This window comes from Pithys albifrons, chromosome Z (genome assembly GCF_047495875.1).
Source record: "Pithys albifrons albifrons isolate INPA30051 chromosome Z, PitAlb_v1, whole genome shotgun sequence".
In the NCBI taxonomy this organism is placed as follows: Eukaryota; Metazoa; Chordata; class Aves; order Passeriformes; family Thamnophilidae; genus Pithys; species Pithys albifrons.
In genome coordinates, this window is record NC_092497.1 from 82,148,562 (window position 1) to 82,168,142 (window position 19,581).

The following is a 19,581-nucleotide window of genomic DNA, read 5'->3' on the forward strand; positions in this document are numbered from 1 at the left end:
TCTGCTTACTACTGAAGTTCTTCCGAATGGATGGGGTATTTGCACAGTACCAAAGTGCTTGGAAGCAGTAAGTCCCCAAGACAGATGGCTGTTTTGTGTGGCCTGACAAGTACAGAAGTGTCACACATCTTTTTGCCTTTCATTCCAGGGTATGAGACATATACTCAAGATTCTTTTTGCTTGGAGCATTTCTGCTCTAGCACTTTTAATAGCCTTTGTCCATTTTATCCCCATAGGTGTGAGTTTATATACTTGAAGCTGTATTGGCAAATAATTACTCAGTACGCTACAACAGTCCAGGACAAAATTTCCTGTGCCTTCCACATGGAACTGAGATCCAAACCCACCACTGGAAGGTCTCAGAACGTTGCCTTGCCCACTACCAAACACTAGGATGGGCCAGGTGAGTTTATACTTATAACATTCAACTATGTTCAAATCACACATAAGAAATGCATTTCCTGGGATGATTTAAAAACACAGTTGGACAATCACAGTATCAGGTATGACTGCATGCAGCTGCATGTCTATAACAATACAACTTGAAAAGAAAGATGCTTATTTAATTCCATTGCCAATTTGAAGATAACCAAACTATCTGATTTCTAACATTTCTTTAGAAAGAACCCCCTCCACAGAGAGGATATTCCCCTAGTCAACTTCTCAGTTGTTGCTAAGAGGGCACCTGGAGGAGCTGTGGCTCCAAATCTGCTCCAGAAGAGAGCTGAAAATAGGTCTTACCCAACATTTTAACCTCAGAGTTCTATTTCAGCAAAAAGGCATTAGCACTGCTCTAATTTTATTTAGAACCTCAGAAGCAGCCCCCGCACTGGGTGTCTACATGTAGAAAGCTGGTACTGCCTAAAACTGCATAAACTAATTTGGAACCAGGGTGGGGGGAGCAGAGAGGACAATCAGAAATGACTGGTCTAAAAGAAAAAGTGGTGGATTGGAACTACTGCTGTAGTTCAGAGGTACTGAGCCAAATCCATGAGACCCTCAAGAATATCTTGAAAGAATTTGATTACTTGGTAGAAAAATCCCAGGATGCAGCTTCTGTAGGTGCACAGTCCACCACTGTTTCAGTACATCTTTTCCCCTGACACAATCAGACACTTGGAAACAGGATACAAAATGAGTTGCACCACCAGAACTCAATTATCTGTAGTGTCACTTCCGGTGCCTTATTCCTGAGTGGTTTACAACTACTTTCCTCATGCCAAACTAAGAAAAACTTTGATGGCTGTTCCACTCAGTTCTGTTATCCTCACAGAGATGAAGCTCAGGAGTAAATATAGAGGAGAGAACAAAGGCAAAAGTCATCCTGGGGCTATTTTAAACAACAACCTTTGTCTTGTAAGGGAGCTGCTTTCTCCCAGTGCTTGCAGTGCCTTTTGGACCCGTTCCTCACTTCATCATGCAATTCTTAAGGATGGACAGAAGAGAAGCAATACCAATGCATAGGTTAGCAAGTGCGAGACACACTCTGATGTGATGTATTTGGTGGCCCCACTCAGACACATTGGTAAAATGCATGTGTCCTTCCATGCATGAATATGAGAACTCCCCAGGCAATGAAGTTCCCCTAAGAGAAGGGAGGATTTTGTTGCTCAAAAAATGAGTCTAATCACAAAAGGATGTTCTGCAGAAACACAGGAAACAACTCATCACCACTTCCAAGCTTCTTACATTCAACGATCAATATTGTGTCCATTTCATGCAGGCAGCAAAGGACTTAAAACAGTTTGGAAAGCCAGAGCAGTAAACTCAGTAGAAAACTTGCTAGGATTTCCAAGAATGAAGTCTAATTGTGCAGAAAAGGAAAAGAAAACCCTTTCCCACCAAACTAAGTCCAGCTACAAAATAAAAATACATTTGTGATTTAGAAAGAGAGGGAAAGCCTGCATCTGGTACTCTCAAATCACCTATTGAGAATTTATTTTGTATGTGTCCAACAGTCTGATTTGTGAAGTTGCTCAGGAATTCTTTTTTCCTGAAATGTATATTGGTTAGAGTATTGCAGTAGTAACACCAAGCTCATGGGCTTGATCCCTGTATGGGCCATTCACTTAACAGCTGGACTTGATGATCCTTGTGGGTCCCTTTGAATACAGAATATTCTGTGATCAGTTTGCGCTTACAAGTCTTCTCTGGCCATTGGAGGTTCAGGTGTACCCATCTTACACAGCACCAAACAGACAGCAGAAACACTCTGTTCATAAGTCTTCACTGGTTTATTCTATTGCAGAAGGTGTTGTCATGAACCTTTATATGTAATCTGGAGTCCTAACAAGCAAGAATTAAAAACATTACCAAGAAGAGACATAAAACACCAATCTCTTTCCCAGCTGTGCTCATATGATCAAAATATTCTGTTCTAATAAACAAGTCAGTGGTGTGTAAAATTTGTTACAAGGCACTGAAGGTGAAAAAAACGTAATTTAGTTGGGCTCATATAGCTAAACAACAGCTATGTTATAGCAACATTATAATCTCCCCAAAGCACTATGGGATAACTTGAAATCATTCTTCTGCAAGAGAAGGATAAATAACACTTTAATTAAAGTATCTTCTCCTGTATTGGGCAGGTCAAAACAGTTAATAGTGTTAATGATCCAGACTCAGGAAAATGAGGCAGTCTAAGAACACCCCAAAAAATGGGTATCCCACTCAGAGTCTTCTATGTCTTTTTCACATAAGTTTTTGGGTTTGGGCTTTTCTTTTTCTATTTTTAGGGCAAGAGCCCTGCAGCTTGGGTCCCCCTGTGCTTCAATGCAGCATTATTATGTGCAAAGTCAAAGTCAGTAGCAGAAGAGAGAGAGAATTAGAAAGCTGGTGAGTGCTGCCAGTGTCTGCACGAGTGTGACTGGACCATCCATGGCCCCGGGGCTGGGGTTCGACAGTGATGTAGCCATTAATGATGCGGATCCGGGGAGGACAGTCAGTAGCACTGCAAGGCAAGAGAAGAACAGTCAGTACAGACCCAGCCCAGAACTGCCCAACAGCCACAGAGTAGGAGGTGGTCAGCCTCTGTGTCCCATTGTGAGTCTTCTGGGTACACGCTCACCAAAAGCCTGTGCCTCCTTATGGCAGAGTGCAGTCGTCCCTAAGACAAGATGTGGGCAGCTCCCATGCCAGCTCACAAGGACAAGGGTGCTGTCCATCTGAACTGTGAAGTAAACTTGAGGGTGAAGAGCAAAGAGATTGAGGAGGGTGACAAGAACAGCAAAATACGTGCCCTGTCTCAGGTCTACCCAGCCTGCTCACTGCTCCCACAGTCAATCAGGTGCATAAGACAACCATATTCCTAGAGCCCTTCGGCAAAGCAGAAAATATATAAGAACAAAACGAGCATTGTTGCAAAGGAGTGTCACTGCAGCAATTCTTGCTGAGCACAGCTGGGCAGAAGCATCTGTTTTCACCTGAGTACATCTTTGCCAGCCATGCTTCATGCATCTTACTGTGGACCAAACTTGCTTTTAAATGTATTATCTCTTCCTCAGGTCAGGAATTACAAAGAGATTGCACGACATACTACAAGGAGAGGAAGAGCCACTTCCAGAAACATATCATAGTCATTGGAAAAAGATGACCACATTGCAGAGTATTTCCCAGTGGAAGCAAGTACTCTGATGTGGTGATGAACAAGAACTGAATCAAAGCCCACATGACACTGAGCTCTCACTATACCATGTGACAGAGAGAGAAACATGTATGCTCCAGGCTGCTAATGCTAATTGTCCTGTATGGGAGGAGATCACACACCACAGCAGGCCAAGAGTCAAAAGGGTCTGATACTACAAATGTGGTGCTCCCTTCAGCAATGGACTGAAAGCAATGCTTGTTGCCACAGCTGTAGGAGAGACATACACCCCTGGGCAGGTGCCGGGTGGAACTTGAAGACAAAAATGGACAAAACTAAGTCTACCTGGGAAATACAAAACTGAGTAATTTCTCCTACACCCAATACCTGGCTGCTACACATCATTCTTGTCATATTTTGGGCCATTAAGCAAAAATGCTTTGGGGAATTGAAGTAAATTAGTATTCCTTTTAAAAACATTTATTCTTCCTTACCTGAAGGGCTACTCAGATGATTTGAACAATAGCTGGAGAGAAGCCAGCTGGCAGAATATCAAAGAAACACAGCTGGCAGCTGATGCATACAGTGCACAATCCAAAGCCATTCTGCCAAGCCCATTACAAGACTGTATTAAAATCACTTGAGCTGTATGTTTCACATTTTTGGGCTCACAGAAGGAATCATAGAATCATTTAGGTTGGAAAAGACCTATAAGATAATCAAGACCAACTGTAAACCTGAAAGAAGTGAATGGCCCATGCATAAGAAACCGGACAGCTTTACCTATGCCTAAGGACCCTGAGGAATGGTTAGAGTAAGGGCTGACACTCCCAGTGAGATGTGGCCTGCACACGAGTGAGCCTGAGCCAGAGATGCTGGATTTCCCCAGGAATACGCATGGCTGCACCACGAGGTGGGGCAGTCAGCTCATCCCACACCTGCCCAGGAGTGCGCAGGGGCACGGGCACGGGCGCCTGGACAGAGAGAGCAGATATAATCTCTACATCACAGAAACACGGGTGGAGCTTGTGCCTGACTGGCAGCTGCTTTCCCCTGGCAGCAAGGGCAGAGCAATTTCCTGGGCATTGCTTTCTTTTTCCCAACATTGTCATAAAACCGCTCCATCTCCAGATGTTGAAGCTCTCTGCTATTAAAGACTCATCTCTAAAAAGAATTTGTCACCTAGCATCTGGGTAAATTTCTAGCAAAAAAGACAACTTAATTAGTAGGGAGAGAAAGGAAACATTACAAAGGAAAAAAAGGAAAGTGGTATTTGCTACTACCATATTTATGCAGTAGTTTACTAAGCTGCCATGACTAGCCTTGTTTTTACCTCACCACTGCAGCACTTGCAATCCCGTATGCAGCCATAATGTACCTCCAGTTTAGTCACAGTAGCATATCCTCACGTCTTCCCTGATCTTCTGAAGGTACTGACAACTGCAAGGGCACAAATATTTCACAGACATTGCCCACTGACTTCCCTGAACTTTATAGGACAAACTCCGTGTGAAAAACTGAACATGCCACAGTGGAGGCAGGGCGGGAGCTTAGGATAGTAATTCCTTAACATGTCAACTAAACACACTGTCAACAGAAATGCCAAAAAATCTATTCACAATCAGTTGGTATCAACTGGATTAATAGAAAGTAAGTGATACAGTAAAAGACAAAATCAAGTGTGATCAATATAGATCTGTTGTACTGGTGATTCTTGGACTATGTGTAGGTCTGTCAGTGGGCACATTAACCTCCATGTGCGTTTGTCTCTGTCTCCAAAGCACTCACCCTAAGGCTGGAAGAAGAAGCAGAGAAAGGAGTTTGGTCTAAAACATTTGACAACAGTTGAATGCTTTGAACAGAACAACAGCTGCTGCATTTGCATTCAGCCTGAGCATTATATAATTCATAGCAGTGGTACAACTGGGACCCAGGGATGTGATACTAAAGGTATAAGAACCCTGATATATTCAGTAACTGGGGAGCAGGAAGAAATGCTCTTTAGAGGGGAAAAAATCCCTGAGAATGTAGAGGCTTCATTTCAAGAACTGACAGACTTTTCTCCATCATCCCAACTTGTTTGGTTATTTGCAGTACCATAAAAATAAAATGTTTTCAACTTGAGAGATACAATCAGAGACACAAGTACAAAATGTGTGTTACCATACAGGAAGGAAACATTAAGGTTTACCTTCATCCACAGGCCCCATGAGGGAGAAGGTGGCTTTCTTCTGCAGGTTGCTGTAATACTTGTAGATAAGTAAGCTCTTCTGGATGAAAACTTAGAGCTATGTGTGAACATTTGCCCCAGAAAACACTCAATTTTTTTATATCAACTCCATCATCCATTAGGTTGTCAAGATTTTTAAGACTGGAAGAATACCGAAACTGGAATTACCACATGAATATTGTCCAAATGAAAGAAGCACATATGCCAGGTATGACAGCTTCCATATATGCAGCAGCTCTTGGATAAGGGCCCAAGGCTTTGATGTGTATCATCTACACAACACATACTTGACCCAGTCTTCCGTGATAGGAAGGACTGTCATATGCTCACAATCCCTCATGATCTAATGCAAAATGATCTAGATAAGAATCATAGAATCATAGAATCTTAGAATCATAGAATCAACTGGGTTGGAAAAGACCTCTGAGATCATCGAGTCCAGCCCTTGGTCCAACTCCAGTCCATTTACTAGATCATAGCACTCAGTGCTTGATCAAGGCTTCCAAACAAGGCTTTCACTTGTTTTATATCTTATTTTCCACAAACCTAACCATGTTAAAAAAAGAAAAAAAGAAAAGCAGCTACTTTGTCACTAAAAGTACAAGCAGTCTTATGTGAAAGTTTCAGAAGAATCATGGTGAGGGAGAAGATCAGATCCCGTCCTCAGGATGTGTCTAGGCCCTGCAGAAGTTTGGTGGACTGGACTAAGCAGTCCAAGTTAAACTCCAGTCTGCATGACAAACCATCCTCCCTCCCCAGACATTTCGCTACCTTTCTTCAAGGCGAACCCAGAGGTCATTAAACTGTCGCAGTCTTTGCTTCTTCTGCTGCCTCTTCTTCTTCTTTTTGTACTTCCTGTCTACCTTTTTCAGCACATCGATGCTGTCAGGCAGTAGCAGGTGAGGCAGAAACTCTTCATCCTCCTCCTTCTGGGGGTGCAATGGCAGTGGGAGCTCATGGGATGTGACATAGGGACTGTGTGATGATGAAAAGGCTAACAAGCTTTTGGGAGATTTTCGGCTAGAAGAAAGGAAACACAGGAACATTTGAAAGGGCTTTGAGGCAAAATCTGTATACAGATATTATGAAGGCACATATATATTAAATAGGTGTTTATTCCTGACATATTGCCTGGATGCTCATTTCTCTGTCTTGTATTCCTGTTCCCTCTTCCTTAAGCTAATATTCTGATCAAATTATTTGACTTTAACAAGACAACTTTGGAAAAGAAGAAATTTGGATCTAAGAAAAGAATGCAGTCTGGCTCAGGGTGGAATAACTCTCAGTAATAACTTTGCCTATCTAGAAAGAGATAAAAATAAAATCAACTTCCAAGTTAGAAAAGGTCAAGCACACTTCTCTGGGCTACTACACCTCTTCTGATGTACTGCAGAAAACATACCAGATTATCTCTTTCAGCATTTCCTGCCCAGAGCTAAGTAACTTGTGGGACAAGGGGAAATGGCATGGACAAAATGACTCAAGCACACTTGCTGCTGTTATGGTGTAAGAGTAGGCCTGAGATAATCAGCTGACTTGAGCTGGGTGAGGCCAGCTGATAGCTAACTTCTACTGGCCAATGGTATTCTATACCATATTCCGACATCATCTCGAATATAAAAGCAGGTGTAGGAGTGGCTTAGTTCAGTTTCTCATGGCTGATCATCTGGGAACGACGTATCGTGTTGTTTTCTGGACCAGACTCTACCACCTCACTGCTATGGTATCTTAGGAGTGTAAAATGTTTGTTCTTAGTCTTTCTCTCTGCTTGTGTCTGTCTCTCGGGGGACTGAGTTCTCTTGAGTGATCTGTAGCTAGAATAGTGGGATTTGTGTTCAATGGGGAGTGGGCAGTTATTTTTTGCTATTTCTAACTTATGTAAGTGTGTGTTGTGTTGTAGTTTTCTTTTAATTTTCTCTTTTCTATATAAACATATATATAACTGGTTTAAGTTTAAATCTTGGAGGTTTTTTTCCCTTTCACCCTTTTCTTAGCAAGGGTCGGGGAGGATAGAGACTGACTCTGTATTGGGTAGTTGGCATTTTGCCAGCTCAACCCAAAACACTGATGAAGCCAGTCCTGTACCCATAACTCTCACTGGTAAAGTAAGAAGCAGACACTGGTCATGGCTACAGAAATACATCTTGCAAAAATTACTGTCTTTGAAGGGAGTGGCTAAAAATACCATTAATGGTAATGAGAGACCTGGATACCAAAGAGAAGGTTGATGTTCTCAACTACTTCTATGCCTCAGTCTTCAACAGCAAAGGCTCCAGCCACACCACTGAAGTTGGGAAAGGCAAAACAGGGACTGGGAGAATGAAGACCCTAAGCCCACTGCAGGAGAGGATCAGGTCTGAGATCATTTAAGGAACCTGAATGTGCACAAGTCCATGGGATGAGATTCATCTGAGGAAAATGTTGAGCAAAGTTGCTAAACCAGTATCCATCATTTTTGAAAAATTGTTGCAGTCAAGTGACATTTCTTCAGACTGGAAGAAGGGAAATATAACCTTCATTTTTAAAAAGTGCAAAGTGGAAGATTCAGGGAACTACAGAGCAGTCAGTTTCACCTCTGTGCCAGACAAGATCATGGAGCAGATTTTTCTGGAACCTGTGCTAAGGCACATGGAAAACAAAGAGGTGATTGGTAACAGTCAACACAGCTTTACAAAGGGCAAATCATGCCTGACAAATTTGCTGACCTTATATGATGGGGCTGCAGCACTGCTGGATAGCCAGAGCCACTGGTAACATCTATCTGGACTTAGGCAAAGGGATTGACTCTGTCCTGCATGACATCCCTGTCTCCAAATTGGAGAGACACGAATTTGATGAATGGACCACTTGGTGGACAAAGAACTGGCTGGCTGGCTGCACTTAGACAGTTGTGGTCAATGGGTCACTTTCCACATGGAGGACTGTTCAGTGTCACTGTCCAGTGATGAGTAGTTACCCTTCAGGGGTTGGTACTGGAACTGGTGCTGTTCCACATCCTTGTCAGTGACACGGACAGTGGGATCAAGGGCAGCCTCAGGAAGTTTGCTGATGACACCAAGTTATGTGGTGCAGTCACACAGTGGAGGGAAGAGATGCCATTCAGAGGGACCTTGACATGCTTGAGAGGTGGGCCAACGGAAATCTCTTGAGGTTCAACAAAGTGCAAGGTCCTACACCTGGGTCTCAGCATTCCCAGGCACACCTAGAGGTCAGGCAGAGAATTGATTGAGAGCAGCCCTATGGAGAAGGACTTGGGGTGATGGTTGATGTAAAACTCAATATGGGCAACAGGTTGACAGAGGAGATTCTGTCCCTCTACTCTGCTCTTGTGAAACCCCACCTGGACTGCTTGCAGTTCTGGTGCTCCCAGCATAAGAATGACATAGAACAGTTGGAACAAGTCCAGAGAAGGCCTATGAATTTGACAAGAGGACTGGAGCACCTCTCCTACAAAGACGGGCTGAGAAGGTTGTGTGGAGACCTCATAACAGCCTGCAAGTATCTGAAGAGGGCCTACAGGGAAGCTGAAGAGGGACATTTGGTCAGAAACTGTAGTGACAGGACAAGGGGTACTTAGAGATACAATCTGAAAGAGGGGTAATGTAGTTTAGGTATTAGGAAGAAATTCTTTACTGTGAGGGTGGTGAGACACTGTAACAGGTTGCCTTTGGAGGTTGTGGATGCCCCAACCCTATCAGTGTTGAAGCCCAGGCTGGATAAGGCCTTAGCAATGTTGTCTAGTGGGAGGTGTCCCTGCTCATGGCGGAGGATTTGGGACTAGATGATCTTTAAGGCCCCTTCCAACCCTTAAATTCTATGATCAAGCAACGCTTTGGGCTATCTAGTCTGCTGCAACTGAAAACAGATTAGTTTTGGCAGCATCAAGTTCTCTCTTTTCTCATTTTTTCTTACATGAAGCCAGATGGTACAGAGCAGTGAATGCATAGCCTTTACAAAGCATTGTATCAGGGGATATGTCTGAGACGGAAGAGACCAGAGCTCAACACGCTATTGTGGCTTTGACTTCTAGTGTTGATCTGCAAAAGGACATAATGCTGTTCTGACACTCAGATAAAGCACACCAAAGCACAAAAAATGGTAGTTCTAAATAGTTTTAAAACTCGATATGGAGGTCCACATGGAGGGAAGGAAACGGAGCAATTGCATCTCTCTCATAAGCAGAAGTGAGCTTTGCACATATTTATAGCAAATAATGAGGGAGTGGAAGTCAGGCCTTCAGCTTTCCAGCTGACCAGATCCTTTATTAGGCTGGCAGCATTATCTGGAATTTCAAAAGAGCTCCAGCAAGTGAGATACTTCACTAATACTATACACATGAACAGACCCTCTCATTAGGCAAATCTTGGAAACCCAAAGGACCACTCAGTTGAGCTCCCCCAAAAAGCTCTAAGGGCTATGTCTACCCAGCTTCCTGTGAAAGTGATAAATTGAACAAAAAACATCAGCTCCACCCTGATTACTGAAGCTCTGTTTCTTTGTACTTAGAGCAAACAATATCTCATTCAAAACAGGCAGTTTGCAGTACCCTATTCACTCATGCCTTTGCTAGCCCACACTTCTCATTTTTTGGGAAAAAGCAATTTGCCTGCTTCTTTATGAGCCTCTTGGACAAAACCACAAACTCAATACACTCTGAACATACAGAGAACCCAACTAGAATGTTTGACTGATCTTCATGGCTACATAAAGAGAAGAGATCCAACAGTCTTCTATAATAGGACTAAACTGGAGACTGGCTTGGACTGAAATTCAGAAAGGTAACAGAAAGCCTGTGCTTGTTTCAGCTAGGGTAGAGTTAATTTTCCTCATGGTGGCTAGTACAGGGCTGTTTGGGATTTTTGCTGAACACAGGATTGATAGAGATGCTTTTGTTGTTGCTGGATGGGGCTTGCATGGAGCTGGGGCCTTTTCTGCTTTTTGTGCTGCCTTGCTGACATAGAGGTTGGGAGTGCACGAGAGGCTGGAAGGCCACACAACAAGGACAAGTGACCCAAACTGACCAAAGGGATAGTCCATACCATATGACATCATGCTCAGTGTATATAAAGCTGGGGGGGAGCAGAAGTAAGGAGAGACTTTTGGAGTGATGACATTTTTCTACCCAAGAAACTGTTATGTGTGAAGGGGCCCTACTCTCCTGGAGATGGCTAAACACCCGCCCATGAGAAGCAGTGAATCAATTATTTGTTTTTCTTTGCTTGTGTGTGTGGGTTTTGCTTTCCCTATTAAACTGTCTTTATTTCAAACCATGAGTTTTCTGGCATTTGCCCTTCTGATTCTCTCCCCGATCCTGCTGGTGGGGGAATGAGTGAGCAGCTGTGTGGGGCTTGGCTGCTGGCCGAGGCTAAACCACATCAAAACCACAGACCACTGGGCAGAAATGTGGTTTTAAGCACTGAAACCTTCCCAGAACTGTGTTCTCTTTTCAGCTCCCAATAGAATGAAAAAGAAGAAGTCCAGAAGGGACATGTTTCAGCACAGCTGCAGTTTTCAAGCTTGCTGATCACTATGTGAACATTTATTCGATGGTGAATAGAGTTCTTCCTGGAGAAGGAGAAATTAAGTTGTGGACTGAAACATGAAGAAGAGGCTGGATGCAAAACAAAGCAAATTGTCTTATTTCTTGCAAGCAAAATCACAGACTGATCACATGGTGAAGTTTATTTGACAGAGACTGCTGCAGAATGGGACTTAGGCTATCAATCTCATTCAAAATCCTTGTGATTGTCCCACTCTAACATGTCTGAGCTGTCACAACCCTTCAGCTCTTCTCCTCAACTGCATTTACAACACATCCTCAACATCATCTACTCTTAAACTCCACCTTACAGAGTGATTCTCCACTAGCTGTCTCCAGTGACCTGATTTGATCTGCTTGAAGGTTCCTTGCCTATGATTCCCTTTTCTCCGATTTATCTTCATTATGTTTTGCTCCTTAATTTTCTAAGTCAGAGTGTGGACACCAGCTACTCTGTGGATTACAGTTTCATGCTGCCTGCAGTCTTTCTTGTTGAACTCATGGCCATATCACATTGGAGCTCAGCATTACTACAGGTACAGGATGACTTGGATCCTGCATGGCCAGCCTTTTATTCTGATAGATGTGGCCTCAGACACTATCAACAGAAACTATCTGTATTAACCTCCTTTGCAACACTTTCTGCAGGCAATTCTTCCAGGCACCAACTAAGCAACCACTGGAAAAGGCATGCAGATGCAAAAGCATGTCCTTCTTCCTCCAGGCCAGTTTCTTCTTCCAGCACAGCAGCTAAGAAAGGAGTCAGGAAGCATCTTAATTATGGCTGTGGTTGTGATGAATGTTTTACAATATGCATTCTAAAATCAGGAACAACATTTAAAGTGTGAAATAAGTCAGAAGGAGCTTGATGGAACTTGTGATACTATTTACAAACTGTCCTTTGCACTGCTGCCTAGTTGAAGGATCCCTTCTGCCTTCCCTACTTTGGAGACACCAGGGAGAAGGAACTCTTTCATTTCCACTAGGGACATTCATCGCATTTTCCCTGCAAATGCACAGCGCACCTCAGGCAGCCTTAGCTGCAGGTGAAATTGTGTAACTGCACACACTCATTTGCCTACTACAGGAAAACAAGCATAATGGTCCTGTGTCTTTCTTGGAGTTCAAGACCAGAACAGTCACTTAAATTCTCTGTCACAGTTCAACCACTTGCCATTTCTTTCCTCTCTTAATTCTGTACAGTGAAACAGTCCACAGGCACTGACTGGACAGTGTGCAGCACTGCTGTCTAGGACAACAGCTGAATATGGTTCCACGTTTTATGGGCTAAACTGGGTTTAATGTCAGACTGCCCTGTTATTTGCTTCTAGAACAAGCTCAAGATAGCACTCAAGTGAAATCCTCCATCCAATCCCTGGCATTCTGACACACAGGTCTTTCCCTCACCTCATATACTCTTTCCATTTTTCTTGAAACATATTTCATATTTTTGAATGTGTTTCAAAGTCATCCAGAAATGTCAATAGCAAAGTGCAATCTTCTCTAGCTTATTCACTCAGCTTCAATATCAAGACTCCAGGAAAGATGTTCTGTCCAGTAGTTCCAATGAGAGGTTTGAGATGCAACTCATGCCAAACTGAGGGCTTTCAAAGGTACAAGAGTCATTGGCTGGACAATGAACTCCCATGATGTGGACAGAGAACTCAGTGCTCACCCATCCAAAGTATCCTTGATACAATGTTCCTGATGAGTGAAAAGCTATCCCTCCTTTCCATAGGTGTCTTCCTTTGATTTCCTTACAGCTACATCTTTACAGAGCAGTATCAGGTCTTGTTTATTCTCATGTACCTATTAAGATATGTTTCTTTAAGCTTTAAGAAGCTGCTACATCAGCTTTCAAGAATACCTAAGCTACGAATTAAAAAACAAACAAACAACAACAAAAAAAAAACAAACAAAAAAACAAACATGAAAATGTCAGTGCAGGCTAGGTTTTTTTTGGTTTTAGTTTTTTAATAACCCCTGAAAACAATGATACCTTGGATTTTCTAGCATACTTAAGTATGCTTAAGTATTCTTAAGTATTCTAGTATACTTACATATTTCTAGCATATTTAAGTGTTAGAGAATCATTAAGGCTTGTACTTAGGGGACTACTTCTTGTCAGACCACCTGCCCATTTGTGGCAACAGGGTTAGGGGCTGGCATTCACAAACTGATGGAGATAAGTCTTGGCTCACGTTTTTTCGGTGCACATAAAGTAAATTATGTATGTCCATGTCAAGCATCATTGCAAAAACATGATCTGCCAGTGTTTGAATCTCATGGTTTTAGACAGCAGCAATGATAGTGTGAAGAGAAAGGTGAAGTAATCAGAGTATGAGAAAAACATCTTTTACTATTTTGTACCCCATCTGTGGAACCCTTGGCACAGACCAAGACTGTGCACTGTGCTCTCTACACAAAAGGTGATAGTCCTTCCTTAGAGCATCATATGAAAAACGTGGGGGAAGAGTAACAGAGATATAAACAGAGAAGGACAGCATGCTTGGCACAGAAGATAGAAGGGAAACAGTATCATAATTGGGACCAAACCTTTTCCCCATTGTGGTCTTTTAGCAGTGACTGCAAGGAAATGTGGGTGTATCTGACAGACACATATTTGGTAAGAGTCTGGAGAAGGGGGAGACGACGACTGCAGATCCTAAGCTGGTGGCAAGAATACCAGAAGGAGGTGACTCAAGGGCACATGTAATTCTCGGCAGAGAGTGGAGGAGGAGATTATCTGGCATTTGTAGTTACTGAAACCATGGAGATGGATAAAAGCATCCAGTGAAAGATAAAAAAGGCAGTAAGGGTATATCCCAAAGGACAGCTGCAAGATGAAACAGAGCAAGTACCTTGACTTTAAAATGCAGAACAGAGCAGGAACATGACAGCAATCAGTCATGAGCACAGCTTGCAAAGAGACTGGCTAGACTCTGGGCAATCAGATTCCAGGCTGAGAGAGAGTAACAGAAAGAATGAAAAATAGAAGGAGAGTATTAAGGGGCAGGGCAGTCAAACACATAAAAGGGTGGAAGGAGAAGCCTGGAAGCCTATGTGGTATAAGACAGCATCCAGATTTGGTGAACCAAGTATGTATAGTCTGTGGCTGTTCATGTAATAGTTAAAAACTTACAGAGGAGGCAATTTTATTTCATTTAAAAAACATAACAAAAGAATAAAAAATAAAATAACCCAAACAAAAAAAAACCCAAACCAAATAAAATCCTGTTTCCAAACTGGCTCATGGAAGAGAATCAAACTTCTAGGAAAGAGAGAAGGAGCCTAGCTCACTGTTAGGTATAGTTCCAGCTGCCACTACTTCTTCATAATTGTTTATACATACACCCCCAATGGTTGCTCAGCTAGGTAAAAGCATGCATTACTTGTTGATGGCTTGTCCAGCTGGAGTGTGTTCTACCTCGTACCCTTCTCTCCTCAAAACATCAATCACTGTGTTGTTGCCCATGAAGTGACCTGCAGTTAAAAGAAAAGTGGTATCAGAAGTCAACAAGCACAAAGACAAAGAGAGAACAACAAAGTCCTTCCTTATCAAAGTCCTTCCTCATCACAGGAGGCATGCCACACACAAGGGAGGCAGGGCTTTATCACTTTCCACCACCATGCACCCAAAACACAGGATCTCTCATGAGTGATTGCTGAACTTTCCCAGGGCCACTTCAATTACTACATTCTGCCTTTCTAAAATGCAGATGTGATTGCAGGTACTCTGGTCCCACAGGTTGTTGCATAATGGGCGGCCCAAGGAGGTGATGGAGTCACAAGGCCTGAAGGTGTTTAAGGAAAGACTGGATGTGGCATTTAGTGCCATGGTCTAGTGTCTGGTCAAAGGTTGGACTTGATGATCTCACAGGTCTTTTCCAACCTAAGTGACTCTATGATTCTGTGATTATCAGGCCATTGTGGATTACTTGGAGGAATAAGAGGTGAAGTTCCGACATCCCTGTTCAAGAGCAGAATGGAGTCCACAACTGGTGGTGATGCAAAGAAGGTCAGAATATGGCCACATTTCAACATTCTCTGGCATTACAAAAACACTGAGCAGTTGTTCAATTATCACCAACAATTTTTAAATGCTTAGGAACCATCTAACTTCAGAGAATGAAAAATAACCTCTGAAAGCCAATGACTTAGATCAACCCCTCTAGTTTCTTCTGTATATTCCACCACTTAACGTCAGTTATGTTGACAAAGTTTTGGAAAGACTTCAGTAGTTCTGCCCTAATTCTGTTATTTACATCTCCGCTCCATTTTCAGACAGATGTGGTGTCTAGCAAGACTATAATCTGGCATTACAGTCAACTATAAGGGTGCAAAAGTTATTCCTGAATGACTGTATGCTCTGCACACAGAATGTCTTCCACTACCACTCTAACACCTTATCAAACCAGGCTGCCGAGAAGCTGGTGGAGAACAAAGGCCTTGCATAGTCTCTCATAGAGCTTTTGTGAAATATTTTGTCTTTTAACAGCCTACATTAATTAAAACTTGGTTGGAGCAATCCTATGGTTCTGTAGATGTAAGCAGTGCTAAAACTAGTAAGTAAATTCTGAAGAATTGTTTTCCACTAACATTGTTCATGAATACATGGCAATGAAACTCCCAGAATGATTCTAGCAGCAAGGGAAAGCAAGAAGTTAGTAAGAGAATTCCAACAGTGATGTGATTATCAGAAAATTAAACATAAGCAATTCATGTCTTTTCACTCCAAAATGGGTTCAATGCATTGGAGCACAAAATTCCACTTTCTCACACATAACAGCCACGTGCTTATGAACTACCAGCTTAATTAAGACACAACAGTTGGATGATATCATTTGAGCACAAGACATTCAGCAAGATGAACTTTCCCCCAGAGGCTGAGAACACAAACCAATCCAGCTCTATTGAAACTTTTTAACCAAACACCGCAATGCACACCCATTGAGTACCATATTTTCTCACCTAGTAGCTGGACTTTGCCCCAGCTTCTCAGCTTAAATTTTGTCCTCAGAAGGAAGCTAAGGTGCCATAATGTGGACGTAACCTAACGCTACTGTTGGTATCTGTTGCTTGCCAATGTTTCAGTCCCAGGTACAGTTAACTGAGAATTTCTTCATGTCAGCACAAAGACCAGATGCAGCAGAGAACAGTAATGACTGTAATCAAACATTGTAATTGAGCAAAATTAGCCAATGGAAAGCAAACATTAGGTATATAAGATGCCAGACCTAGGTTCTGTCTCTCACCTTTAACATTGAAGAGAGGTGTGTACCAAGGGAAGGAGAGAGGGAATTACTTCTCCTTCCCTATCTCTGCACAGCAGAGAAAAAGGTGCTTCCAAAGGGTGAACTGCCCCTTTTAACTGTCAGTGAGACAGGACAAGACTTTTGGAGAAATGTCTCTCTGTTGATGATGATAGGGGCAGTGTATATTGCAAGTTCAGACTAGATATTTGTCTCATATAGGCAATGCTGGAGGAATTGAGCCCCATCTTCAAAAGTGAAAGGCAGCATCAAGGCTCTGAACTCATATTTTCCTAATCCAAGTTCTTTGGGAAAGGGGACAAGGCATAAAGATAAGTGATTTATAGGGCAATCTATGATGTTAAAATAATTTCCTCAAGCAAGTTTAAGAGTTTACAATTTCATGCATTTCAAGACTGAGCTTCTGAACAGCTGCATACATCACACCATTAAACACACTAACCCCTTATCAATCTTCAGTCACCATTATTCCAAGCAGGGATTTAGACTGGTATGTAGGAAGTTACTGTAGCACATGGATGAAACTCATTTCAATCAGTCAGCCTGCTTGAGTGATTTCCTGAAGCTGGGCTTGTTCTTTTAAATTTAATGCAGTGATAAGAATATCTTTTTTATCACAGTCATGTGTACATACCTTCACAGAGTGACTTTGCTCATTGTTGCCAAGGCAATGAGCTATATCTGCATGTGAAAGAAAAATGTTGTGCTAGTATCATGCAAAACAGCACAGACTAAAAGAATAAATATGTGTAAAATTGATATATACAAATACAAACAGGTATGTGATATTAGGTTGTTCACAAGATGTGATCACTCAGGAGCCACTCAGGCTAGGTGCATAAAAGGATTAGAAGCTGTAGTGTTACCTTTCCAGAAGGTGGGCCACATGTGCTACCTGAGACAGCTTGTCTGGGGCCTAGAGGATCTACAGGTTCAACCAAGCAAGATGTAAAATTAAAAAAGGCAGAAGGGTGAGGGTTTGAGGTACCCCATCAGGAGCCTCCCTAGAGTCAGGACTTTTGCCTCTTTTCTGGGGACCATCACGAAAGGAGCTCAGTGGTGTATGAGGGATCAGACAGTCAAAAACATGCATAAGAAACATGAGAAAGATTCACTCTCCAAGGTTTGAGATCAAGCAGCTATTGCTGCAAGGGAGACTTAGATGAGTCACATGACAGGGAGCAGGCCTCTTTCACCTGTTTTCTATTCTAGCTTAACACACTTGAATGCCTCCCAAAAGAAAAGGCCAGGGCCCTGTACCATCAGAAAGCCTGCTCTTTTCTTTCTGTACACAGCCCTGCATTATCTTCCCACCACTAGGTGAAGAGATACCTCCAAGAGGTCAATTTACTCTGGCAGGGGGTGGGGAGCCATGAATCTCTATTCTTATGTGTTCAAGCTCAAAGAGAAACTAAAAAGCTGTTGTGTGCACCAGCTCAGCCATGCACTCTACTGGAGAGTGAATAAGACCCCAGCCTTTAATCTGCACTGAAAGGAGATTGCATGCAGGGGCCACAAACAGGCAATATGCTCAAAGAACAATTCTGTAAGACTAACGTGCGCTTGTAGACTTGGCCACGCTCCCGGGCATGTGTTGTGCACTCCCGACCTTCCTCAGTAGCAATACCCAATCTTGTGGAACACAGGCTACCCTAAAACCTGTGTCTTCTGTTTGCAGCTTTTACTGCCAGTGTTTGCACAGCTGCTTTTATCTAGATAACTGTGCAAGGACTGTGGTTTTCAGCAGAGGTTCTTGAACCCAAATTTTAGCCATTGTGAGGCTGAAAATTTTCTGCATCCAGAGAAAGGAACAAGGAAGTATTGCAAAACAGAAGTTCTGTTTCTGTTCCTAAATTTTAATTTTTTCTCAGAAATCAAGTCTTTAAGACAGATGAAACTATGTTCCTCTCTGAATTTCAATAAAATTGACAGTTCCAAGTAGATAAACAAAGTTCCTTGACCACCTCTTAGAGTCATGTAAAAGGAAACCCACAAGCATATATAATTCTGTGTTTTCCTTAATAGAAAGATGCCACTAACAATCTGCCCCAGAAACATGTCAGGAACTCACCATTCACAAACATGCCAAGACAACGAATCACTGGACGTACATGTAAAGACACTGAACTGTTTGTTAGGAAACCTGATCTGGGCTGCTGACCTCCAAGACATGGTGGGAACAACTGCAACACATGATTGTTAACAGTGCAACTACAAAATGGCTCAAATTACTCCAGTCATTACAGACATCATAAAGCTAAATGTTTTATGGACTAGGAGTGCTCAAATGGACCTTTGGTGCCAGAGACTCTATACATCACTGAAACAAATACTTTCAAGAATGTTTTAGAAATACAGATCTTACAATTATTTAGAAACTTGCTGGAAATGCATATTGCAATTATCATCTCCTACTCTTCTTCATCACTTTGCCTCTCACATATACATAGTTACACTTTTAGGTACATATTGGGATGCAAAAGATGGAGTAATTTTAATCCAGTTAGCAAAATGATGGAGGAAAAAAGTTAGATAAAATATTTAATATGATCCAAAGCAAAAGAAGGAAAGAGGTGAGGCAATCAACTTAGTTACAAATTATTTTCCTTCAGACTCTTGCTTTCTGCACACACTTCTCAAGAGGAAGACACTTCTTAAAAGCATGAACACCATTCATCCAGTTATAGCAAGGTCACATTTCACTTCTCCCAGAATCACAAGGAGGAAATTTTGTGCACATAGACAAGGTAACCCAAGCAATATATGGAAAACAGGGGTCAGTGGCTGGAATTCCAAATTTGCTATTTAAGTTAAACCAGCTTTATCAAATGTAAAACACTAGATCCAGTAAAATCTTACTTTTAACAATATTTCCAATATGGAAAAGTTCAAGTACCAGAATATAAACTAAAGGATGAAAACCATGGTACTCTTGACATGTTTAGTGCTGCAGTCA

The 19,581-nt window shown here is 42.2% G+C and overlaps 1 protein-coding gene across 4 annotated transcripts in view; it reads right to left on the reverse strand.

Moving 5' to 3' along the window:
• Positions 1–2,013: 2,013 nt before the first annotated feature.
• Positions 2,014–19,581, reverse strand: part of TRABD2A (TraB domain containing 2A) — a 91,115-nt gene continuing 73,547 nt past the window's right edge. For 3 of the 4 annotated variants that reach the window (XM_071580307.1, XM_071580309.1, XM_071580306.1), the window contains 3 exons: positions 14,745–14,835; positions 6,585–6,833; positions 2,014–2,950 (listed from right to left, as the gene is read on the reverse strand). In XM_071580307.1, the coding sequence (XP_071436408.1) occupies positions 2,770–2,950; positions 6,585–6,833; positions 14,745–14,835 (521 nt within the window). In that variant the 3' untranslated portion in view covers positions 2,014–2,769. The remainder of the gene's footprint in view (positions 2,951–6,584; positions 6,834–14,744; positions 14,836–19,581) is intronic. The other variant, XM_071580308.1, reaches the window with a different exon arrangement.